The 26,891-nt window shown below is 41.2% G+C and overlaps 1 protein-coding gene across 6 annotated transcripts in view; it reads right to left on the bottom strand.

Annotated features, from left to right (window-relative positions):
• Positions 1 to 26,891, bottom strand: part of NAV2 (neuron navigator 2) — a 434,285-nt gene that overhangs the window by 123,279 nt on the left and 284,115 nt on the right. For 5 of the 6 annotated variants that reach the window (XM_054197531.1, XM_054197526.1, XM_054197527.1 and 2 more), the window contains exons 4-7: positions 26,160 to 26,232; positions 17,952 to 18,219; positions 16,314 to 16,382; positions 12,893 to 13,050 (exon numbers count right to left, since the gene is read on the bottom strand). In XM_054197531.1, coding sequence (XP_054053506.1) covers positions 12,893 to 13,050; positions 16,314 to 16,382; positions 17,952 to 18,219; positions 26,160 to 26,232 — 568 coding nt within the window. The remainder of the gene's footprint in view (positions 1 to 12,892; positions 13,051 to 16,313; positions 16,383 to 17,951; positions 18,220 to 26,159; positions 26,233 to 26,891) is intronic. The other variant, XM_054197528.1, reaches the window with a different exon arrangement.

Here is a 26,891-nt window from a genome sequence, read left to right as displayed (position 1 = left end):
TATGAAATACGGCATATCCACACGTCTGAGAATTGCACTTAGGGAATATATTGCCCATTGGCCTATTTTGATTATTAGTAGTGGCTCTAATCTGGGCTTGGAATGACCATGGATGTAGAAATGGACGCAGACTTTTAACAGAGAAGGCACAGGAAAGAGGAAAAAAATATCTAAGAAAATTCCCACTGATAAGTCAATACGCCAAGCTAAACTACTTTTTAACTCAGAGGTGTCTTATTCTGCTCAGTGAGAAGTCACACAACTGCCGAGACATAGACAGTAAAGTGGTGAATACCAATGCACCCTCAAGAAACAATATTCTGTGTTTAAACAGAGGAGTCGAACCAAACCATACAGAAATACCAACACTTTACCATCATCTATATTTACACCTATGTATGAACATACATAAATATGTGGAAATCTATTACATTTTTATATCAAAACCAGCTGACAGACACATACTACTCTTCGTAGCAGGGTTGTCTTCATTTCCTCTCTCTGGTCAATGAAACTGCCATCTGTAGCAGCAGATCCTCCAAACAAGGCCGACACGCAGGTAACTGTCTACTATTCATGACAGTAATGAAGGGCTGGGCCATGGCTTTCTGCTCATCAGCCACTTCAGAGGTGGTGGCAGTTCTCTGTCGCCAGCCACAGATTCTTTAGGCATATTTGATTATAGACAAGGAACAGGCAAAAGGCTCAGTAGAGAAGCCACAAGTGGAAAGGACCAGAGAGGCTGGATGATGCTCTTACCCAAGGAGAGGAGGAGGCTTCTACAGGTGTGGTGGTAGCAAGATGTTTGCTCTTACAGAAGTCTCGGACGTAGCACCACCGCTGTTTGCTTTCCTATGATTTAATAGTGAACTTTTGTTTCCATGGCTGTTTTTCTGTCACAATTCACCCAGCAATACATTTACAAGAAATTGTAAATACTTATTTTAAAAAGGAAACATCTAGGAACTGTAAAGGCCATGAAACGCTGGGCCAAGCTCTTCAGCTGGTATAAATTAACATGGTTCTACTGTTTCCAACACAGCTATGCAGATGTACACCGGGCAAGATGCTGCTTCTCAAGGTTATGTTTTACTTCAAAGCTCAAGATTTTTATCCTCATGAACCGTACAGTTAAGAACATGTCATTGGCTAATTTTTTAACGCTTTTTTTTTCCAAAAACCTTATTTAAATATATTTTGGACTTGTTTTAGGTATTCCTAAAACTTATACCCACTATGGCGAAGTTCTGTGGTCTTGTAAAGCTCCACCTTCAGCCACTATTAAGCCTTCAGCTGGCCTTTGTTTAGCTAAAAGCAGACATATTTTTAAATGCCAAATTCAGCCAGTTGAACAGTAAAATTAAGCACGAATATGATTTACTGCATACTTGTATCATGTCCTATAAACGTGCCATACTGCTCGTTATATTCTGACAGTCTTTAAGCTCTTTTATGAGCACACACCTAACATAAATATGTTGCTAAAGATTCACTAAGATGAGCCAATCTTTCAAAAAAAAAAAAAATTTTGATTAAAAAAGTGAAAGGATGTAAGCAATACGCCAGGAGACACATAAATATAGATATCTCAATTGCCCAAAGATGAGTATTTTGTTTGACGATAACGACTCTCATGAGGGTCACCTTATGACATAAGCCAACCTTATGTTTGGGGAATATAGAAGCATTAATACATTTGATAAATTGGAGAAACAGAGTAAGCCAATAAGATTACATTAATCCAAGTTGAGTGGAAAGTTCTGTGCTTAGAAAGGAGAAATCGAATGCCTAAATACAGAAGTTCCCACAATCAGCTGTGCAATCGTACTGCAGAAAAGAAATAGGAGTTACAGTAGACCACAACTGCACACCTCTACAAGGTGACACTAAGGAAAAACTAATGTCATTCAGGAATGCATTATGAGTATCATATATAAGACAGAGAACGTAACTATTCTGCCCTACTCGGCACTAGAGCACGGCATCAGCTGGAGCGCCGTGTCCAGCCCCAGCACCTCTCCAAAAGAGACTGACAGACTGAAAAGAGGCCAGAAGAGATCATCAGGACACAGAATAGATTTATCACAAAGAACCTACAAGAAGAGAGAAGACTGAGGGGAGACACTGGAAGCCTTCAAACGTATGAAGACTGTTATAAACAGGACAGAGATCAAGGAAGAGCAACAACATGCTTAATTTTTAGCCAAGCAGAATCCCTTTTTTTTTTACCAAGCTACCTTTAAGACCAAATGGGCACTGGAACGGATACACTTAAGGAGGTCATCAAGACCCTGTCACGAGGCATTTCAGAACACCAGTGAACACCTCCCAGGCATAGGGACAGCTGATCTTGCTTCAGAGTTGGAGCACAGACTCCCCTGGTCATTTACAGACGCAATTCTATAAATACACAAGGTATGCTGCCAAGTTGTCACAATTTTAGACACAGTTCTTTAAATGGATTTAAAATCGGAAGGCATACCTACACTGCAAAATTATGACTCCAATTTGCGTACGGATATCAGAAGTTGTTTTAGACTACGGGACAAACAAAAACCTAGAGATTCTCCCAGGAATAAAAATACGAATCAAACCACCAGGTTTCTCAGGGTATCTTTCACATTATCCTACACTCCTCCTTTTCTCCCTCTGTTTTTATTTTTTCTCTTGCCACATCGAATTCATGATCGCTGTACTACATTCAGGAAAAAATAAATCATACTGAACATTTAGTAAATACCTTCAAAGCAAGTTATGTTTAGAAAACTAATAGGGTTACTCCAGCATCTGCTTTTTGGTAGTGCGTACAGCGGAATGATAGAAAATACCAACTATTTCAGTCACGGATTTGTCGAGACAAATCATGTAGACTTATTTTATCATCAGTCTGACTTACAGGGAAAACCCTCAGTCGGTCAGGACAGAGAGCGTCCCTTGACTGCCAGCACAGGTGAGCACAGAGGCAGCATCCTAAACTCGAAGCAGAATGTGCTGTTGGCTTCATACCTGACCTACATGAAACACCTGCATATTTTTAAAGGGCGGAATGCCTGAAATTTTTAAAATTATCGTACTCTTACTTTGTTGAGCCAAGCACATTTATTTCCTAGGGAAAATCTGAAAGCGTGGGTAAATTGGTTTCAAACTTTATGGAATTCCGCCTCTTTAAAAAAGTAAAACCTTTTCCACTTTTGCAGCCCTTTTAGCCTGAGTGACTTTTGCACACTCTTATCAAGTCAACGCTTCCAAAGGAGATTCATTCAATGTTCTAAAGAAAGAGAAACCTGAAAAGAAAACCAAAAATGAGTTGGATTTTGAACAGGAGTGAAAGCAACAGCTCCAAGAAGTCAAACGAAGGAAATTTTTTCAAAATCTACACGGACGGAATTTTCAGTCGTGAAGAAAGTTATAACTGCCAAAAAATAAAAATAAAAAAAAAAATATCTGTAACTTACTGCTATCTGTTGCATGAGCCAACTGTTGCATTCCATAAAATAACTTCCCAGCTTTCTGACATCCATACACTGTTCATCGATATGGACAGGACTCTCTCCACCTCAGGAACTCTGCTTATTTTTGCTAGTCTCTAGTGAACTGTTAAATCTTTCTGCTGCTGCTGGTTTCAAAAGCCTTCCTCATTCCACCTCACCCCTACCCTGGCAGAGCTGGGCTCAGCCCCCGTCCATTGGCACAGTTAAAACCAATTTCAGTGATGATCTGACAGTTTGTTCCAAAAGGGTCGATGCCTTTTCAATATCAGCTGAGGTGTATCGGAGCTCTCAGTCGGAGATCACAGCAGCATACGGCCTATAAAGGACATCGGTCGAGATACCAGGCTTGATTTCACCTTTCTGTCTTATTTAGCAACACGCCTGTGTGCCACCAGATGTTGCAGTGACCGACTCGACAGGGGGCACCGTAAAAACAGGGAGTCCTCTCCGTCGCAAATTAACTTTGTGGGTTTGTATTAGCTCTTTCTTCTATAAGATACCACGCACCTGAACACTTCAGGACTATTGAGTCTTTGATTAGTAAAAGATATCATTCAAAATGCCGAGACTACTTATAACAACTGTTATATATACACACACACATATACGTTATAATTATAATATATGTTAACAACTGTTATAATATGTTGTTATATTGTTGGTAGCTTCTACGAGCTACCAACATTACAATGACTTTTTAAATAGACCAGGAGGACACCACAAGCGCTTTTCGCATTGTTTTAAACAAAGAGTGCACATTGGGCTCTCCAAAAAGTGCCCTTTGCTACTTTGAGATAGTTTCTGAATATGAGAGTAATTGACTGTAGACCTTGATGAACCTCAAGAACTGGAGTTATTCAGTATGATGCCAGTAAACAATCTTTCCTCTATGCTTAAAAAGCAAGAAGTTGACCAGCACAGGCTCTGCAGTAAGCTGCCTGCAAGACCAAAACCTGCCTTTATTTTAACTCTTCGTATTCAGCCAAACAATCCTGCCTAATAACTCCTCTAGCCCGATAACTAAAATGGACAAAACCACAGAATACAACTGCTATTTTAGGCCCAAAGAGACTGAATTACCAACACTCCTGAAAATCCTATGAAAATTTTATAAGGTAGTTAATGGGCTGTAGATACAAATTGAGCTGGTCTGAATTGGGGACAATAAAATTTGTTTATTTAAAGTTGTTTCTTCCAGAGGACAACAGTAATTTAAAATGAGTTCCCATCAGCCCGGGTAGGTCATTAGCACGCCCGGCCCTGAAATGTTCACACCGTAGCTGACAACTTGATGATCACTGACTAGAAACAGCTAGTGGGTTTGTTTGCTTTAAATATATTTATCCTCATCATTTCAACTATTAAATATCAAAATGAATGTTTTTTTCTTTGGCCAGGAAAAGGGGAAGACGAGGTGGCACTGAGCACTGGAAGAGGCTGGCCATGTATAGAGCTTCCACTTGGAAGAGGCTGACTGCTCAGCCACCCCTGTCACCTTCTGCCAGCCCCGAGTCTCACTGGCTCAACGCCACAGGAATCGAACCCAACGTCTCAGCTCCGCTGTCATGACAACTCTCCCTCTACCTGCAGCCAGAAAAAGCCTTCACTCGCTCATAGAATCTTCATGGTTGGAAAGGACCTTTGAGATCATCGAGTCTAACCACACACACACGAAAAAAAAAAACCAACCCAAAAAATCCCCCACAAACAACCAACCTACAATCTCTGCCACTAGAGCATGCCCTGAAGTGCCACATCTAGACGTTTCTTAAACACCTCTAGGGATGGTGACTCAACCCCTGCCCTGGGCAGGCTGTCCCAGTGCCTGACCACTCTTTCGGTAAAGTAATTCTTCCTAATATCTAACCTAAACCTCCCCTGCCGCAACTTCAGACCATTTCCTCTGGTCCTGTCATTATTCACCTGGGAGAAGAGGCCAACACCCACCTCTCTCCAGCCTCCTTTCAGGGAGTTGTAGAGGGCAATGAGGTCTCCCCTCAGCCTCCTCTTCTCCAGGCTAAACATGCCCAGCTCCCTCAGCCTCTCCTCATATGACCTGGTCTCCAGACCCCTCACCAGCCTGGTAGCTCTCCTCTGGATACGCTCCAGCACCTCAATGTCCCTCTTGTACAGAGGGGCCCAGAACTGGACACAGCACTCGAGGTGAGGCCTCACCAGTGCCGAGTACAGAGGCACCATCACTTCCTTGCTCCTGCTGGCCACGCTATTCCTGATACAAGCCAGAATGCTGTTGGCCTTCTTGGCCACCTGGGCACACTGCTGGCTCATGTGAAGCTGGCCGTCCACCAGCACCCCCAGGTCCTTTTCTGCCGGGCAGCTTTCCAGCCACTCTTCCCCAAGCCTGTAGCATTGCTGGGGGTTGTTGTGACCGAAATGCAGGACCCGGCACTTGGCCTTATTAAACCTCATACAGTTGGCCTTGGCCCATCGATCCAGCCTGTCCAGGTCCCTCTGTAGAGCCTTCCTACCCTCAAGCAGATCAACACTCCCACCTCGCTTGGTGTCATCTGCAAACTTACTGAGGGTGCACTCAATCCCCTCGTCCAGCCCTCATGCAGGCTTCTACGCCGAACACTACTATAAATGGGTAAAAAATATAATAAATTGTTAACTCTCGAACAAGAATTTCTATCATGCTTCACATTCAGAGCTTTTTCACTTTTTTTTTTTTTTAATTCTTATACTTTTATTTGGCACAAAGGCAAAAGCCTGGGTTTTGTCTCTGTTTATTATTATTAAATTATTTGGAGTGGAAAAAACTGCCTGAGGAAAAGCAGAACAGACGGGTTCCAGTGAGGAAGCTTGTGCAACATCACTTGACCGTCCTGTACTTGATACAGGAGCCAAACGCAGCGATTCAGAACACCAAATATTTAATCTGATTTTATGTGCAGAAGAGGGCTTGTCCTCCATTATCATGCACTTAAATGAAAGATTTTTCATTCAAGAAAACAACTAGGACCATCTGAGTGGATCTTGATGACAATACAGTTCAAAGAATTTCACTCAGTAATTTCTGAGCCAAATCTATAACCTCTGTCTGAACATCAGCTCTGGGCAAATATTAATTTTTGACGCGTTATGTCAGATTCAATCTCTTTCAATGGCTAACCATCCTCATTCTTAAAATTTATATTCAGTTTGTGGTCTGAATTGGGCTAATTTCAAATTCCAAAGAAATGGATACTCCTGTGCTTTCTATTGAGGTCATAAAAAAAAATCCTTGTTACTATAAATCTCACTCTGTACAAGTATCTTGTAGATAACCTTTCTTTTAGATAAAGAACATAAATTAACCTTCTAAATACCTAACTGCAAAGGGGTTTTTCCCAAACCTCTAATTATGCAGTGCTCTTCTCTATGTTTTATCAGCATCCCTCTTTTTCAAAGCCCAAATACCGCTGAAAATTCTAGCCTTCAAGATACTACCGACAAGAACTCTGAGTTTTGATCTCACCATCCACACGTTTCATCTTGCTCCTCGTAAGGATGAGAGTTTTTCTCTCTATTTCTAAAGAAGAATTTTTAAATTGATCCTGGGGGTTTGACGTAATCCTTACCTGCCCCTTTTAAATGACCTGAGTTCAAGACAAGCTCAGTATCACATGGAACCCAGCCATAAGAGTGTATTCCCACATATTTTTTATATCAAAGCAGGATTTAATGTGAAGAATTTGAGAGATTAAGAGGAGAAATTTCAAGTGGTTCAGTTCCAGATTTAGGATTTTCAACTCTTTACACAAGGGGACATTTAAATAAATAAATAAATATTGATTTCACAGTAAAGTTGACGTGAAAAACTGTGGTTTGCATGAACATCAGTAAAATAAAAGATTACTTTGCAAATGAACTCTGGAAAACCGTTTTTTTTTTTCTTTTTTCTTTTAAATTGATGTCTGCTAATTGAGACAATAGGAACGTACAAGCACCCTGGAGACTCCCCCGGCGGCCTTCTTAGATGGATTCTTATATGTCTGGTTGCGAAAAATCTCACTGTAGCCACATGGATTTAACTTTGAAGAGTCATTCCTACTAAAGCTATGACAAGATATGCCATGCCCCCTTGAACCGTACCGATAAATATAACTGCCTACATATAAAGTACAGATATTTTTAGCACGCATTTGGTGTATGTAACCATACACCAATAAGACTGATTTGCTCGTGGAGTGGAGGTTACGTTTCCTTGCTAATATTTTACTTGCTTGGTAGTCATTCCTATTTCGATAACACAAAGTTAAAAAGTTATAGGAAAGAAATTATAACTGTCCTTTGAAATATCTTAATATCTCTTCCTGTTTAACTAGACTACACTTAAAGATTTTAAAAGGAAACAATATTTCAAGGTATCTAAGTGTGGTAATTTTATACCAGCCAGAACTCAGAGCTGGACTCAAGTAATATTTGCCCCTTACTGCTGGCTCCGTACCGGTCTGATGCACGCAAAGCCATCAGTGCAATGAGACCCCGTCTCTTTGGGATCTGCAGGTCCCCATCCTCCTGCAAGGGAGATTCTGCCACTTCTCCAGACAAACTTCTCCAACGTTTAATTCTTCTCGTAGTGACGAATTTTATTCCTATTGCCAGACAGAAATTCCCCTAAAGGCATGTGTGCCTCTTGTCTTGTCTCTGTGCAGCCTTGTGAATACAGTGACTACCCTTTACATATTAAAAGACAGAAATTAAATATACGCTGTGTTCCAAGTTAAAAGGGATTACCCCAAATGTGAAAGAAATAAAAGAAAAGGAGCATTGACCAGATGCTTTTCTTACTCTTACTATATAGGCCTATATACAGGATATCCATACCTGGAAATCGAGACAGGCAGAGCTAGGATTATAGCTGAGTCAGCAGGATCTTGCTCTCAGAACCCTCTTGCGAGACTTGGATCAAGTAAGTTTGCAAGAATACTGCTACTAAAACGCCCGTTTATTCCATCTGAGTGCATGAATCTGTATGCATATATTCTTCTTTTTTTCTTTTTCCTAATACTACCTACTTAGGAGAAACCTGACATTATCAGCACTGCCTTCTGCATAAATCTGAATAATAAACATTTGCTTTGATCTCAGGTGGAAATGGTCAAAGTGTAATAGTGCTTTTTTCCTACTGACATATTATCTAACAGTCAATCCAAAGGAAAAGTGTCATTTTTCCCACAGGCTTCTACTGCCCTCTGTAGGATTATCTTAAATAAAATATTAGGAGCAAAGTAGAAGAAAAAACTAAAAAGAAAGCATGTAAGCCTGTCACGTTACTGTATCGCTTCATAAACATACCGGAGATGGCATGTTAAGTTGATGTTTCCTATAGCTTCGTAAGTTCAGGGATTTTATACACTGTGGATGCAAATCAGGAAGCAATAACCAGAATATTCCCATACAGCGTTACCAGACTTTTGAGACTGCAAAATGAAAACTGAGTGCCTGAAGATCAGTGAAGGCACTGGATATAGTAAGAGTCTTCAGAACTACCCAAAAATACCCACCAGTTTTCAGAACTGCAGACTGCTTTCACAGCATGTCCCAAAAGACTCTCCATTGTGTGTAGCTAAGCAAAATACTGAAATAAATTCATGAGAAAAACTACTCTATCAAGGTCTTTATGAAGTTGCATGCTTCAATATTTAAGTTTCATTCTTGACACTCCCTAGGACAGAGTTCTGCTCCTTCTTGCTGTTGGCAGAAACCAGATTTCTTTAGTCCAAATTGCACACGCAAATAAAATTTTGGCTGTTTTTTATTTGGTGATCGTATTGGACAAATAGAAGGGCATGGTAACGTGAAGCCTCAAGGTAACTAGTAATAATAATTTACATACAGGCATAGAAACGCAAAGCTCATTTGCATCTTTACACTCCTTAGAAATGTTTCTGATAATTTAGACGAGTCCGTGGTGACCATGGCAGGTGGCTGACGCTTTTCATGCTGTAGTACGCTTATGGTGTTAAAGGATATAAAAGGAAAGAAAGTAAACCAAGGGTATACTTACATGTGCATGGGCTAAATAATTCTGACAATTCAAAAGTGAATTAAAAGGCTCCAACTGTATGAAGAGATTATGATGAGATCAAAAATCATAAGCCTGAGTGGCTCATTATTTCCCCACAATCCAAAAATGCAATTAGACTTTGATTACATTTCTCTTAAGAAAAACAGCCTGTAACAGCAATTACACACATTAAAATACCCTGTCTAGAATGTTACTGCAATTACAAATGGCTAATCACTGTGACAATAAATAAAAAAAAAATACCACCACAGCGTGTTGCCGTTTTATGATGCGAGGAATGATAATGCTGAAATTCCTATAAGTTTCAAGGGAGTTTCATGTATAAACCGTGGGGTTAACGCCAAAAAAGCAAGTTAAACCTATCATGCCCTAACCTCAAAGAAGGCGTCCATAGGACTGAACTAGGTGTCTACGTCATCCTTACTGGAGAAGACGTAACTCTTCTCCGCACCTCGAAACTGGTGTCAGACAGCACGCAAATACTGGGAAAGCCAGACAAAATACTGAAGACGCAATGAAAGCTGCGGGGAAGCGAGACTCGCATCTCTTTACGTGCGCTCCTTTGCTACCAGTACATACGCATCTCACAACAAACACGCGCATGCATCCAAGAATCTCTTATTTTTATGCAACAGGGTAATTGTTTTCAATGTTGCACAAATCCTTTCCCCAAGATGTCTAGAAAACCAGTGGTCTCATCATTAATTGGCTAATGGAATCTTTCAAAAAAATCGAGGTTATTTACTTTCCAGTAGCTAGCTATTCCTCCATGCTCCATTTACTGTCCTTTTCATTTCTGTCGTATTCTGTTTCAATTAATGCACTTTCATTGCCACAAGACACAGACGATTGACTAACAAGACAATTCACATTTGGAGGGAGAGGCCACAGATTATGAAAAGCTGAGAATTACAACCTACTTTGTAAGAAATTATTCAAATGTACTACACTGAAGGCCACCTTCTATCACAAAGTGACCCCTCGTGCCAAAACAGCCTGCCAAAACAGGCAGATTTCTCTTCCTCCCATTTCCTTCTCCAAAAACACACAATGGAGCTAGTGCTGGGTAAGGAGATGAAAACTCACCAAGACTGGCACACAACACGGTCATGTAAGTCTCATTTCCTCAGGCAAAATACAGGATATGGGTCAGAAAACTCGAATTGTCTTAGCACTTTGACAATAAACTTTGCCTGGCAATGTTACAATTAACTTAAAACAAGCCAAAAATTTGTCAGACCAACTGCTTTTGTTTCTCATGGATGCAGACCAACTTTGTGTCATGATTATATTTTTAAGTGAAGTTCGACTTCAACTTACATAAGCCTTCATTATTTTTTTTCAAAGACCGTAATTTATGACTGGAAATTTTGACCAGAGCAAAATTCTGAGTATTTAATGCAACTCATGTAGGCTGTCAACCTAAAACCCAACTTTGTTTCTTTCAGTCATTTGTAATATTCATCGGAAGCAGATGATCTTGTGTGCTTCTTCAGCAACCACTTTATCTTCCTGAAGAGACGGATTACAATGAGGAATGAGGGTTCATAGAACTGTCTCCCTAAAAGAAGTTGATATTTAAGTTACTTAGTTGACAAATTGTTGTTATTTCTCTATGTGGGAGGACACTTTTTTTTTCTTTTTTTTTTTTTTTTTTTTCTAAAGACTAAAACCAGTACTGTACTCTCCTTATTTAGAAATCTCGGTAAATTAAGAAAAAGCCATGATAGTTGAAGTTCTCTCTTTAATGCAGCCTAACAATACAGCACCAACCCGCGGGTAGGGATCATCTAGCCAACCAACACATGCCTCAGGACCCAACACATCCCGCATCGCCTCTCCCCAGTCCAGCAGTTTGGGGACACAAGGAGAAGAGGAGGGTATTGGCGAGGCGAAGACAGAGGGAGACTGGGGAGATATTATGCAGGCAAGCAAGGTTTCACCAGTTCCACTGCTCATGCCGTACCTCGTCAGCTTGTTCTTTTAACTGAAAGCTAGATCTAACTCAGATTTAGGGGTGACTGTTAGGTGCTGATGTTACAGTTAAATCATTACTGTTTACATAGCGAACCTTCAAAAATAGTAAGCGTGGATTTACCGAGGTAGTATGTTGATAATTTATTATCATATTATGTTAATATAATATAATTACGATTATTATTTTATTCAGCTGTGAATGTAATTTTCTTCTTATACTAGGTCTGATCGGGGTGGTTCAGAACATCCCTGGCAGATGCTGAGGGCCCTCCACTGCCAACATCACAAAATGAGGGTTTGGGCTGTATGGGCTAGATGGGGTAATATTCCAAAATCTAATGACATGCACTCATAGGACAACAGTTTTTAGAGAAGAAAAAAGGCAATTTCCTGAAAAGAAACAAGCACGAGAACCACAGGCAAGTCGAACCAGACCAGTATTTGTCCCTCTAGCAAAATCCTCATTACTGTTAATAGAAGTTAGACGCACACAACAAGGAGACTCCAGCCTAAAGGGCACGACTGCCAAGCCACTGCAAGAAGACCGTACTGAAATCCAATGCTGACCTATCTTCGTAAGCGCAATGACTTCGTTACAGATACAGAATTAGCTGCCAGCCTACGCCAACAATTTGACCGTATCAGACTGATTTGCTCATTTCTCACCAGTCACTTCCCCCAAAACTCCGCCGGTCAATGCTGCCTTACAGAGCTCAGAGCTACAAACTCAAGCTAATGAACGCTGTCAGATTAGCAGCTTAGTGAATGGACACAAAGTCAGTACATGTCATTCAGAAAAGCAGAACTTCAGACAGAATAGGGTACGTGGCATTTCTGATGCACTGCCATAGACACAGTTTCACTGCAACATTTGTAAAACTATAACATGTTCCTGCCTTCGCTATACGATTCTTGAAATTAGATTTAAATCATGTACTTTTGTAACTACAGGGATCTTCCACAATAGTGGAGGACAGGAAAGCAAATGGTACTATATATCGTACAAAAACGTTGTAGAAATCTTTACTGGTCATTTTCCATTCCTGTCAAACTACTCATCAAAATGTCTTATTTTTTGATTAATTCACTCCCCCTTATCTGTGTTTGAGGCAAAATGAAAAAAAACATGTTTCACCAGTGACAGTTTTTCTTTAAGCTATTTTTTCCACGTACCTTCAGGACAGCAAGTAACAACTTCAGTTACATTAAAGGAGGACTATTACCTTTTTCAAGAAAAGCCGGCTGGTTTTTGCATTGTAAATATCATGCTTTCAACACACAGCTTTGAGATAGTCTTACAGCTTCTGGAGCTTAATGGAAAATTCAATCTCCCCCCAAATGATGCTACTATTAAGAAAAATCTGAGGATACCAAAATCTCAAGTGCTTACCTTTGTCATTGCTACTTGTTGGTGTCGGAGGGGGAAGTCCAGGCTTAGATTTGTCGTAATTGTTAAAGCTCTGGCTGCGACGATTGTTGGCACTAATAGAACCACGGGCTTTGGCCTCACTGCCTGCAGCGGACACCCTCGTGGTAGGGCCTGGAAGTCTGATGAAAGAATTACAATACGATTAAATATATTTTAAAAAGCACTCTGGGAAAGAAACTATGGAATACCATGCATAAGCTGAAAAGAAAAGGTTCGATACCACAAATATGTATTTGATAAGAGTCTTTTATAAGAACAAATCAAAAAAATCATCCTAGATGAAAAATATATGGCAAACAAGCTACAGTCTAAATTGCTTTACCTCAGAAAAAAACCCAACCAACCCCGCACTGAAATTAATGGCCACTTACCATAAATCTTGTCAGTCAGAAATAGTTGCAAGTAAATTGGGTGGAGGAACACCACTGGTGCAATGTTAAGACTAAGTGAGACACTACTGTTCTTAAACCAGATTTTCTTGGACTTTATTACATGCTGGACACGTACGGGCTACCCTTAGTCTGGAAACAACAGCGAGACATGACTGCCTTTTCCCTTCTAGAGAAGCACAACACATCTCTGCTCTGAAAGCCACCAAGCCCAGCAGCACTTTACCTTGGTTTAATTATTTGAGCCTATAAAAATCACACGAAGCTTAAGTGCCCCCTTTTAGGGCAACCACATTATCTGTGAGCTGGTGTAAGCCTCTGGTTTAAACTGGGTCAACCTCTTCCAGCATTTCCTTACCGTAGCCTGTATTTGCAAGATTTAGCTGCTTACCTAGAAAAAAATGTAGTTAGGATTCTGCAGTAAGCAGACAGGGAGGGACACTGCTTTCATGCTCTTCAGGCAAAAAGGGAGGGGAAAGACTTTTCTAAAACGCCCAACAGAATTAGGAAGCCACTGGCATCGCATCTCAGAACAATATGTCTGCGTGAGTCCTTCAAAGTCAAAGTTCATGCATAAAGCTTCCACGTTTGTAATGTATTTTGTGCACTAATGAGCACATATTTCTACATTCTAAATAGGTGAAATATTAATAAAAATTCAAAGATTTGGTAGTTGTTCAAAATGCATACTGAAGAGGGTTAGTGAAACAGCTCACTGTTTTGAAAAGCAAGGACATCACATTAAGGACTAAGAGATAGAACCAGTTCGTGTCACCTAACAGTAGCAACGCAAGGGACCACTCTTTGCCATCTTTCCATTTTCTGTATGGTAGAATCTCTTTAAAACTTCTTTATATAAACCAGAAAAATCTAATTGTCTTAATTAACCCGTGCCAAATAATAGGCTAAAATGAAGAAGTCCCAGCTGTCAGAGAGAATGGGGGATGCAACCCACCAAATCCCCCTCTTGTGGCTATGGGAAGGAAGAGAAGCCAAGAAGGGATCTGGCAGCGCTTCCTAAATAAATTGACTTTTCTGAGACTAGCGAAGAAATAGGAAATATGAAAAGAAACATGAAAGAAAAGAGCAAAAATGTCAGCAGCTGCATGCACATGCTTCCAAAGCACCAAAGAGGATAAGACACAAGGGCATCATTCAAACGCAAAACCAAAAATTGATTTACAAACTCAAACCACCACAGATCTGGCACAGCACATCATGGTTCTGAGGTTGACTTTGCTGAAGCCTTTTAGACGAGCCCCTCAATTTATCCAGCCTTTTTCAACACTGGGAGGTGCTAGAAAGTTGTACATACTCATCACTGCAGCAAGGTGCCATGGGAACAACCCAGAGACGCTTCATCCACTGTAGAGGAGACCACATGGGAAGAAGCAGAGCTAAAGCGGGGACAAACACTCTTCCTAACAACTGCTGCTCTTGAGAACTTGGAAGCCACCAAGATATGTAAGTTCATCAAGAGTTTGTTTGGCTTAATAGGAAACGAGCTAGGTTCCTTACAGGCAGGAAAGATGCACAAGATACCTCAGCTGAAAGTTTCTACGGGATGATAGTCCATTGTGAGCACAGGTCGACCACCGCAGGAAGGCTACTAGAGCCCCCAGTACTGGGAGGGGTGTTTTCTAGTGGGGCTTGGCAGGAGGGAAGGGATAATGTTCTCGTACCCATGGGTAAGAAAAGGCTCCCCGCACATGCCCACACAGGCCTTGCAAATGTGTCACATTTTTAAATAAACAAAGCTACTCAAACCATGTGACCACTCAAGAAGTGACAAGTTTTTGATTCGAGTCAGTATTGTCGCTGCCAATAAAAACATACCGAGAATAAAAAACCTAAGTGCTAACAACACTCTTGAAGAAGATATCATCTCTCCTAGATTCGTGTCTGTCCCCCCCCCGCCCCCGCCGTAGTTTAACTGACTGATTTTAAACCCCCGCTTTTGGTGTTAGGCCAAGATATTTCTCAGAGGTGCCTGTGAAATTTAGGGAAAAAAAAAAAAAATAGGTTCAAGGAGACATTTCTAGCTTCTTGCTATTAGAGCAAAGGTACTGAGCTCAGAGAATACTCTCCATCACTACTCTTCAGCACCTCTTCTAGGCAAATATGAACCGTCAAGCCGTAATTATGATCAACAGAGAGCATGAAGAGAAAACGCGGGACATTTTAATAGGGGTTATACTGCAGACCTTCACTGTTGTCATAAAAGAAATAAGATGGGGGAAATAAATCCAAATTATATAGCAGAACTAACAATCTATACAAACTTGCCACGCTGAATAAAAATCATAAGTAATAGTTCACAATCTTAGCAAAAAAGGTATAGTATAGTTTATCAATGTGTAACTATTTAAAAATTCCTAGTAAAATATTTTAATATATAGTAATAGTAAAAGTAAACATGATTAATAACCACGTTAATAACACAGCAAACCTTATGATGACTGAGATGAGATGGTCATACGAGCTGGCATGCAAGTCATGCTGGGATCAGGAAAAAAATTGACTGAAATACCTATGAATCATTTTCAGGGAGATTAGATGCGAGCACCGGGGAGTGCAGGAGCTCTGACGAGATAGACCCATATGGTTCTGTTTGGGCTCCCAAGGGGCACGTGCTGCTCTCCTTACCACCTAAAACTCCAGCCTGGTGCTAGTTTCAATGATGCAGATCTAAATACGACTAATACGAATACGTACAGCGGGGAGAGAACTCCCAGAACCATGTTTTGTTCTCAAAAGCAAAAGCTCATAAGGACAAGAAAGCCAAATTCTTTTCTGGCGGGCCAAAATGCATTCCACACCTTGAGAAAAAGAAAAAAAATTAAAATCCGTCTAACGCTGCCACGTTTCAGCTGCTTGTAGAAAGCCTAGTTACAAACAAGGAGGTAAATATTTTCACTGGGAACCCTGAACATGCATCCAGAAATATTGCCAACGGATTATTCATGCTTTGCAGAAGATGAAGAAATGCTAACCTAGAAGACTTTTTCTGACCAAGAGTGAATCGGATGATTTTGCTTTGAGATGAGTCCCTGGGAGATGCACTGTATGACAGGAAAGAAAAAGCGGAAGATAACATTGAACAAAGGAACTTTTTTTATTTGTTACGCCACTGAACTTAGTAACTTGTTTTAGGGAGGAGAGAGTTTTTAGGAATTTGACAGGAAAAAAAGTTTCTTGTCTTAGTATAACTTTATGCCAAAACTCCTAAAATTGGAAATGAATTGATTTTTATAGTGTAATGAACACGCAATTCTGCATGCAAACCCCAACTTTATTACCCTTTTCTTTCTCAATCTGTTATTATATATATTTTTTCTGCAGAATCTGAGCAATTTCACTTTAGCATATGCTACAAAGACATGACATTTAAGACCTTCAGGTTCGATTTTTTAAAAATTATTTGAAACCCAGCACAATCCACACATTGGACTGAAAATATCAAAGCAATATTCAAATGGTCCCATGCATCCCTGCATATTTTTGACAGAAACGTCACAGAAATATGTTCACATACATCTTTGCTTTACAGTAATTATTGCCTGTATGAGTTTATACATGCTATAGCAACACTATGTTTTTCAATTATACGAAAACAGTGTTTACACCCAAGATGACCATGATTCATGAAGAAAGACATAAGCAAAAACCAAATAAGCCCTCAGTAGTCTCACTTGGAAGACCTCATTTAAACTGTTTATATCCCTCATAAAGCAACACTTAGGCTAGCGTTCACCTTAATATGAGTTATTTTAACACAAATAAGCCTGAACTTGAGACATTTAAAAAAAAAAAAGCCAACACAACAAACCCTTCATACTTGAGTCATTGTGCAAATACGGCTTCAGCCTTTAATGCTGCCCACTTACCCCCACTCAAACCCTCACTCTCTTAGCAGTGGAAGGGTCAGACAAGCAGAAGGCTGGGGGTACAGGTCGTCATGGTGGTACCGCCTTCATAAACAGCTTTTATTCTAACCTGCAAAGAGCACCCATAGGACTAAAGACATTCAAGGGACAAAGACACCCTTATTTAATTATGTTCTGATCTACAAGTGCCAACAAACACCAACCGTGAAAATTATTTTTCATGTAAGCCAGCAGCTTATTATTTTTGACCAATAAGCCTAGATTTGATTCAGACGGTCACCACCTGTGATGAGCTCTATTTCTTTTACCACTGCCAGAGCCTTCCACTTCTTAGCGAGGACTGAAATTCTTGTAAACTGAGAACCAAAGTTGGGTTTCACATGCCCAAAGTATATATTCTATAACGGCAATGATGTAAGTGCTTTGTGAGTAGAAAGAAGCAAAAGGAATACTGAGAAAAACATATTATAAAATACTGTGGTTACTTGGTCTAGCAGGTATTTTATACCCACTGGACTGCGTATTTCCAGCACTGAGAACATATTTAAGCACATCAGTTTTGATTTGCAAAGGCGTGAAGTCAACTGCTACCCAGCATTCCATTTCCAACACATTCTTTATTCTAGAGTAGAACCAAAGATGTTTCTTTGGCTTTTGAAGACCTTTAACAAGAAGAAAAAAAAAAAAAAAAAAAAAGAAATAAACAGTGGAAAAAAAAAAACAACGTAAAGGAAATGTCCCCACCTGGACTGCATTTCGGGTTGTGCTTTGAACTGATGCTGCGCAGCTGGCGGGGGCTGTTGGCACAGAGTCTGGAGCGAAGCCGTCACCTGCTGCTGCGGGACCCCCACCGGGCACTGGGATGGAGGCCCTGCTTGCTGGGACGCTGGGGGAGGCTGCTGGGAGGGATGGTGGTGTGGCTGCTGTTTCTGTGGCTGCTGCTGCTGTTGCTTGTATCGGGATAAGCTGAAGAAAAGGCCCAAGATGGCCTTTAGATTCCCATTCCTGATTTCTGTAAGGCAATGGTCAGAAGTCACTCGTCAGCCACCAGTTGTTTCTCTCCGACAGCACAGCAGGTCACGCACTGCACTCTTCCCAACGCCGCCTGAACTCAGGTCCTTTAGGATATGACGGGCTTTCTGCACATCTAATCGGCATTACAGCTGATTACCAGTGAGCACCAACTACAACTAACTAACTAACTTCTCCCTTGTGGTTACTGCATGACCTGTTCCATTTCTGCCATGGTCTGCGTGTTAGCGCCGGTGTGCTTAAAAGAACGGTTCCTTTAATTAGTGCCTTTAAACTAAAGTAACTAAAAAAATCCCCAAAACAAAAACCCCATAAGCGTATTAACAACAGCACACTGTAAAGGATTTTGCAGTCCTAAATCTGCACGAGGAAGAGAAACTACTCAATTATCACACAGTATTATATCATTTCTGGAACACCAGACTAATTGTTTCCACTAAGAAAATCCGATGCAAGTTTTGCAATAGAAAATATGATTATTGGGTGAAATAGCTGTATTAAAACAGATAATTACCAGTTGGATACTACCACAAGCAGATAAAGAATGGACACCCAATGTACTTAAAGACAGCTTGACAGTGGAATGTATAGACATTTCGATTCCTAAAAGTCATCCTGTTCTATGCAGTATCAAACGTGAAAATGTAAAACCTAACAGAAATACAAGATAAAGACATGCACTTAACAGCTGTATCATAATTAATATGCAAGAGGGCCGAGTCAATCTTGCAGACAACCTTGAGAATGTGTCGCGATTTCATTATTTAGCAAGTTTAATTTCCTAAATTAAAAAAGTGAATTAAAGAAGCTACATCAAACAGCTGAACTTTTACACGCACTATATAGAGAGCACTTGAGCTACTGAAACTTAGCGTTGCCCTCTGCTCCTCAATCCCTCTACACGGACTAGAGCAAGAGGAGAAGAGGAGGGCATGGGGCCAAGCACAAAAGTGAGAATCAGAACTTTAATTCCTGTTCTCAGCCCTGGCTGACAGGTTGCTCTGACGCCACAATGAGCCCTGCTCTACCCTTTACTCCCTCTCCCAGCCACGCTTCTGTTCACGTTGCTCACCTTTGCTGCGTAATAAGCTTCTGTCCTTAACTCCAACCCCTTCACCCAGTAAATCTCAAGCTCATGGCTTAAAAATTTTGCTCCCCTTTCTACAGCAGCTTCCAGCTTTGGTCTCCTTGTCTACCTGTACATCAATCTACCTTTTCTTCCTAGCCACTAATCTAATTTCCTTTCTTCCTTAATGTTGTTTTGGCCCATGCCCATCTCCTCAGCAACTCCTAGACCTTATCTAAGTGGTCCTGGTCATCACCCAGACCCAGGATATTCCTTTCCTTTCCTCCCCTACTTCTTACCTAAATTTCCTTACCCTTTTTTTCCCCCTCCCTCCGCAGCCTGGCCCCTCCACCAGTGCTCTTTCCCATCACTGCCCCCGTTCCCTTGTTTAAATGACTATCAACCCCAGGGCCCTCGAGCAGCCATTGTATGTCTTCCTTTGTTTTCTTTGCCAATTTTAGTCTCTTCTTGGATAGTGGGGTCCCAAGGAATCCTGCCCGTTTCCCCTTTTCCCCGTCTGCTCCTGCCCCCATGCAGCGACATGCCACAAACCCAGCCTCCTCCCACTGCCATCAGCACCTGCATGGGGCAGGTTCCTCCTCCCATCTGCCCGTGTGAGCGACGGAAGCAGACAATGAAGTAAAACAGAGAGAAAAGGCAGAAAAGCACAGTAAAAAGGATCTCCTTATCTTCGGTAAAGAACTCAAAATTACTCATGGGAATTGTAAGGAAAGCAGCACTTAATCACAGGCCAACACATAACTAAACAGACCCAGAGGCACTGGGGAAGCTTAACTGCACAAATAGGGGCCAGAAGATAAAAGAATTTACCATGGCTTTACATGTTGAAACTTAGCAAAGCTATACGCAATTGGAAACGAGGACTTGATTTCAATGTGAAGTGAGAGGCGATTAAAACAATAACCCCACATAAAACCTGTTGCTTTCTGTGTCTCTCTCTCTTCTGCTCTATTTATCAGAAGAACAACCTGCTTTTAACCTCTTATAGAAGGTGAACCAAAAATTAATAATCAAAAGAAAACCACCTTTAATGAGTTTCAAAAGAAGCAGTCTCTTTCCCTCTGGGTTTTAAGCAAACTATTTCAAACAGGACTTTCAGAGGTAGTTTTGTTTCTCTTATCTTGCAGACAGACTGAGGTAATTCGCCTGGCAGTTTGCCCCCGCACTTTGCACAAAAAGAGTATTTCAAAGAGTACTTCAACCTCGCCCCGCGCTCTGCCCATCGCTCTCAACTGCTTCCTGCTTTAAGTCCCCCCCAGTCCGTGCATCAGCTTAAATATGCACATTAACCTAAATAAGGACAGGCATGTCACCCGCCCATTTTAAATTTGGAGCTCAAAATGACTTATCTTGTATAGTTGAAACAAACACCCTAGACATTTTGCGAGGAAACTGGAATTTGGTTTTCGGAGAATCCCCACAAATCTGCCCTTTGGAAATTTCCACCCTGGAGTATTTCTGTTCCTGCTTATTTCACCCACAGCTGGAGCTTCCACCACTAGTCACTTGCCAATCGCCCTTCTCTGTCTTCACAAAAATACACTAGACTTGGTGGAAATTAAAAAAAAAAAAAAAATCAGTTCAGGACAAAGAACAGGTAAAGAAAAGAAAGGTCTGCTGGATAGATTACTAGAGAGGTGTCATTGCGTGGTTCCTCTAACATTTGTGAATGAAATCGGTGCAAATCATAAACTACTCATTGCGTGCAGAATACAGATCAAAGCAAACCAATGATGAAGCAAATCTGCCTATCACTTATTTAGTCAAGCTTGTTTGCATCTGCTTCTGTAATGCTTCTTTTGTATCTGCTTCGGCAAAGCACGTAGGACTAGAAAAAACAGAACTAGTTTACCTAGACTAGATTGGTTAGCCAAACTGGCTACCAGGAGTAGAAATTAAGAATCTCTGCACGTTTCTTAGCTCGCATCTATCCTGCCAGAAAATAGGGCTGTCATATCTATGTCCTCTTCACCCCTAAATATAGCGGATGTCTGCTTCTGTTGCTTTACACTAGGCCTCTTCTGGTTGACCACTGAGGGATTCTGCATGCAGTCCCCATCAACCCTTCTTAGTTCATGAAAGAGGTGAGACAAGACAGGCTGCTGAGCAGAACAAAATGAAAAAAAGCACGAAATTCCGTCCACGGTGAATGATGGGAAAGGAGAGAAAGGGCCAAAATAATCACAAGCAGGTCTGAGGAAGGCGAGAAGGTGACGTACTTCACAGTCGATCCAGGACACATCATGAAGTCCTGACAGACTCAACCTCAGTCAGCACTTGCTCTAGTCCTGACGGGACTCCAAGCTGACTTTAGGGATTCAAAGCTACCGAAACAGCTCCGGGATGAACTTCGTAGACTTTGCTGAGGAATGTGATCTGATTACGAATACTGGGAACTTCATAGAAATGAGGCAGGGAAATGCAAGGAGGAATTAATTCCCACCACACACGCTAGATCTGCAGGCACTTTTTGAGTAATTAAAGAGTAATTTTTTGAAGACTGTACGTAACTGTACTCAGTGTGGTATCATCGAAATTTAGCAGCGTGCTAAGTGCCCTACTCGGGTATGTTTAAAACGGTGCTGTGGGATATTTGTCCTGTGGAAACAAAAATCCCACCCTGACACCGGAAAGGACCTAAAAGACCCAAAATGGATGAACTGCAGAGTGCGCCACTGAGATTCATTTACCTACAGAAGTGCGAATGTCATTTTCAGAGGCAAAAGTCTAAGCTGAATCGTGGCTGTTCCGAAGCCTAGCGAGACGTTTTCTTTCATCACTTTATGGTTTCAGGATTGGCTCAGCTGATTGTTACCCAGCTGATCTGTTACCCAGCAGAGGTGCAGCTGCTATCTGTGACACCAGTTTGAGTTTCTACTGCACATTTATGTTCTCCATCATCTTCAAAATCTTGGCAGGGAGGAGATATTGTGTGAAGGAGGGCAATCTTAGCTGGGCAGCTGCAATTACAGGAGTCTAAAACCCAGCTCGGTGTGGAAACAAGTGGGTATGGATGTGGATGGGTGTGGGTATGGATGATGGACAATAAAAAAACGCAGCAAGAAAAGTAAAGAGTTTTCCAGTATCCCTGTAGTTTTCTTTAGTAACTACACATGGAGATTTTAGGATTTAAGAATCTTTGGAGAAGGAAATGCCTTTTTGGCTCCACATTGCTGGGGAAAGCCTGTCTCTAGCATAGTATGGTCATCATCAGTGACTGCAGATCCTTAGCATCTTCCCTGCATAAAGCAATAAAAAAAGACTGTATCTAAGTGGCATGCACATATCGAAGCAGGATTTTTTAATACTGGAAGGATACGATATATGAAGTCCCAAATTATTTCAAAATTTAGGAGTCATCCAAATGCCAGTTTTGAATCATTGGCTTCCCTCCATACTAAAACTGCACTATTGAAAAATACGTGTTCTCAAGCAACCCAGGAGAGACTTCAATGTTTATTCCCATTTGGAAGCAATCACAATCTTCTGATTCCTCCTAGATGAAGATCTGCCAGTGAAGTAAACAAAGTTATTTGCAGTTGACCTAGCAGGTCTTGGCAACTTGCACACAAATACTGGCTTGTTTGGTTACGGCACACTTCATTTTAAGTGATTCTGTGTTCTCTCTGGTTCAGTTTCCCCCTCCTTCCTCAGCACGGTTAAGGAGTGACTAAGAACAGAAAATTAATTTATTGAATTCAAGTCTTTTAACATCATTTATAAAAATTGTTCCTGCTCCCCCTATCTAGCTCTCGCTCTTTTCCTTCCGTATCAGTGATGGAGCCAGTAAATGTTCTCATTCGTATGTTGGCAGCAAACATTACTGTCTCTTCTTAGCTTCCGTATGATTTAATATGTTAATTCCTAGACAGCGTAAAAGAAAGGAAGAAATACAAAATCAGCAGAAGCCGTGGGATAACCTCTATCCTGCTGAGCCTGCCTTGTGATCTGGTGGGACAGCAACGACCATTAATCATGCTGTCCCCTCCCCAGCGTGAACAACGCTACGCTGCCAACTTTGCACACTGAGCCAGTCTTCCCATCAACTAATCCGCTATTTTTCTTAGATTTTGCATTGTATCACGACGGGTAAATAATGTGAAATTTATTATATTTTTTAAATATTTACATATCACGTCAAGGTCGAAATTGGCTTTTACAGGTTGCATTTTCTTTTTAACTACTTCCTGGTAAAGAAACTTACCGCTGCTAGGAGTTTTAGCTCATACTTTCTTCTCTTGAGAATCCTCCTGATTATAACTGAGCTACTGAGGCATTTAATGCAGGCAAATATTTGTTATCGGCGTTCTAACCCAGCTTAAGGATTACACCACAGAAAAAGGCAGCTAACCCTACTACCGATCCTACTGGTTGTGGTAACAGCAGGTTAGAACAACATGTACTAAATATCTGCGGCTTTGCTTTCCACACTTACAAACCACCTCAAACTTAGCGAAATTACATTTCAAAGACACATTTTCAAGTGGCTTGTAAGATCTCAGCGGCTAGAATGAGGGAGGGGGCTTCCTACCGAGGACAGCAAGGAATTCTTTAAGCTATTTTCCAAATTGTCAAAACGTAATTTTAAATTGCAACTTGTAATGACAGTTGTTTTTTTTAAATAATAGCTTTAATTTTAGAGTAATTTTATCAAAGTTTTTATGCTTTTGTAGTATTTCTTAAATGCAATGTACATATATAAAACTCGTGTACACGATGGTTTCACCATAAAGTCCATCCACAGTGGTTTTCTGGCCTGCATTTCATAAGCATAATTTATCGTCAATGTGGGAAAGCGTGTTTCAGCTGAGACCTCAAATCACAGTCATAAAGTGCGTGGTTCTGGGGTTCGGGTTTGTGACTGGGGCGGTGTTGATAAGGCGCTGGTGTTTTGGCTGTTGCTGAGCAATATTTGCGCGGCCTCAAGGCCTTCTCTTTTCCCCACAATCTACCCCCAGCGTGCAGGCTGGGGGTGGGCAAGAAGTTGGGAGGGGACACAGGACAGATGACCCCAACTGACCAAAGGGATATCCCACGCCATATGACGTCGTGCTCATTAATAAAGACAGCGGTGGGTGGTGGGAGGGCGTTGGGGAGGTAGCCATTGCTCGGAAACTGCCTGGGCATCTGTCTGCTTGTGGGAGGTGGCGAGTGATTGCTTTTGCATCGCTTGTTTTGCTTTTCTCTTCCTCTTGCCTTCGCTCATTACACTATCTTTATCTTGACCCATGCAGTGTCCAGTTCTGGGCTCCCCAGTTCAAGACAGACAGGGAACTACTGGAAAGAGTTCAGTGAAGGGCTACAAAGATGATCAAGGGACTGGAACCCCTCTCTTATGAGGAAAGGCTGCGACATGGGTCTGTTTAGCCTGGAGAAGACTGAGAGGGCATCTCATCAATGCTTATCAATATCTAAAGGGCAACGGTCGAGGGGATGCGGCCAGACTCTTCTCAGTGGTGCCCAGCAACAGGACAAGGGGCAACAGGCACAAACTCGAACACAGGAAATTCCGTCTCAACATAAGGAAAAACTTCTTTACTTTGAGGATGCCAGAGCGCTGGCACAGGCTGCCCAGAGAGGTGGTGGAGTCTCCTTCTCTGGAGATACTCAAAACCCACCTGGACGCGTTCCTGTGCCACCTGCTCTGGGTGACCCTGCTCTGGCAGGGGGTTGGACTGGATGATCTCCAGAGGGCCCTTCCAACCCCTGCCATTCTGTGATTTTCTCACTTTTGCTCTTTGTGTTCTCTCCAGTGCTTAGCTGCTGGCCAGGGTCAGCCCACCAGACCTCCACATCCTTTCTTGCCTGCCTTGTTTGAGCTACAGGATTCCCTCACAGGAAGAAAACACAGCTTTAAACATATAGGCAATGAAGTTATTCACACCCAAGTAAACGTACGTGCATGATTTGATGATACAACCTCCTCCTCAAAACTAAGCTTGCAAAGGGCCTTAGTCACCAAATCTAACTTAAAAGCCTCACCTGATGCCACACATCCAATTATTTGTTGTGTTGAAGCACTGAAGGAGATGTCATATAATATATTCAAGGTTTGCCTTAGCAGCTACCGAACCCAATTGCTTTTCCAGCGTATTTAAATGAAAGTACAAGCGAAAACTGGTGCTGAGGATGGCAGAAATCTGTTTGATCTCTTTGTAAGACGGCAGTTAAACACCTTCTGAGGCAAAAGGTACCTGCTCCACATCTGACATATATCACGCACTGCCATAAAGGAATATAGTACGCTAAGTCATGTTTGGGTTTCAGAAAAATTCTGGTGGTCTTCAAAAGCAGAGCGATTAATTAGAGGTCAAAATGTCCTTTTTTTTTTTTCCGTTCAAAACATTGGTATTTTATTGTTTTGTGCATTTGGAAACAATTTTTTTTTTAAAATCTTTCTTTAAAAAAAGAAAATAAAGCAGGATACTTTTTCAGGTAAGAGAATAACTGAAGAATGAGGAAGTAAATTTCTCTCTCAAAACGCAAACAGCCGTCAGCAGCTCACTCTCAGTGTCTGTAAAATCTACACTCTGATCAATGTGCCAATTATAGAAGTTAGATGAGAAATTTCTGGGTTTTAACAGAAAGAAACAAAGAAGTGACTGAATTCTAATTTGGTCTCATTGATTATTTTTACAAGTCAACTGTGTGAAGATTAGATACATATTTTACCTACCTTTCATACTGAGATGGGGAAAAAAACACGAGTAAAGACTGTCAAAAGTGTAAATTATCCGTCTTACTTTAATCTTCCATTACTCTCCATGTGCTGGTTACAATCACAAGCAATAATTCAGGTTGCTCGCTTAAAATTAAATTTTAAATTGACTCACCTTCTGCTGACAGCCCCTGTATGTTAATCCCCTTGGCAGCCAAGAAACTCAGGCATGCATCTATGTTTTCAATCTGTTCAAGAACAAACAAACAACCAAAAAAAAAAAAAAAAAGGAGAGAGACACAAAAGAAAATGCGTTGTAATAATCATTTACTTTAATCTCCTGCCACCCTTTATTGCACTCAGTCTTTGTATCACATAAAAAGTCCCTTCGCTCATTATGTGGGAAACCATAATGTGAAACCTCCTCGGTTACGAAGGTCCTAAATTGATCGCGTATTACGTGCGTCAGGACTTTCTGTTATTTGTACTTGCATGAAGCAAAAGTTATTCAATACTCTAACCACGAAAAAGGATGGCTACATATCTTACCAAAGGGTCAAGGATGTTATGCCAGGATTTTTAAGCTACAATAAGTCTAACAAACATGAAACCGAAAATAAACAGGGAGGCCACATTTGCTTGAGAAGGCAGATTGCCACTTGCTCTTAAGTTGACAGCTGGCAAAAGTTTCCAGCCACAAAAGCAGTCAAATATAAAAACTGTAACTGGAAACCTCAGCTGGAATCCAAAAAATGGCCGTTCACGACATCCTCCGCGTGTCAGAAATGACAGGCAATGCTGGTCGCTCACTGTGGGGTAAATCCTGCCCCTCAGAGAGGTGGTACAACGGTACTAAATTGCACAGGATGAAGTGAATTTTGATCAGGTAGGGTCTTCCGCACAACAG

Source organism: Rissa tridactyla, chromosome 4 (genome assembly GCF_028500815.1).
Source record: "Rissa tridactyla isolate bRisTri1 chromosome 4, bRisTri1.patW.cur.20221130, whole genome shotgun sequence".
In the NCBI taxonomy this organism is placed as follows: Eukaryota; Metazoa; Chordata; class Aves; order Charadriiformes; family Laridae; genus Rissa; species Rissa tridactyla.
This window is presented reverse-complemented; position numbering and strand designations above follow the sequence as displayed.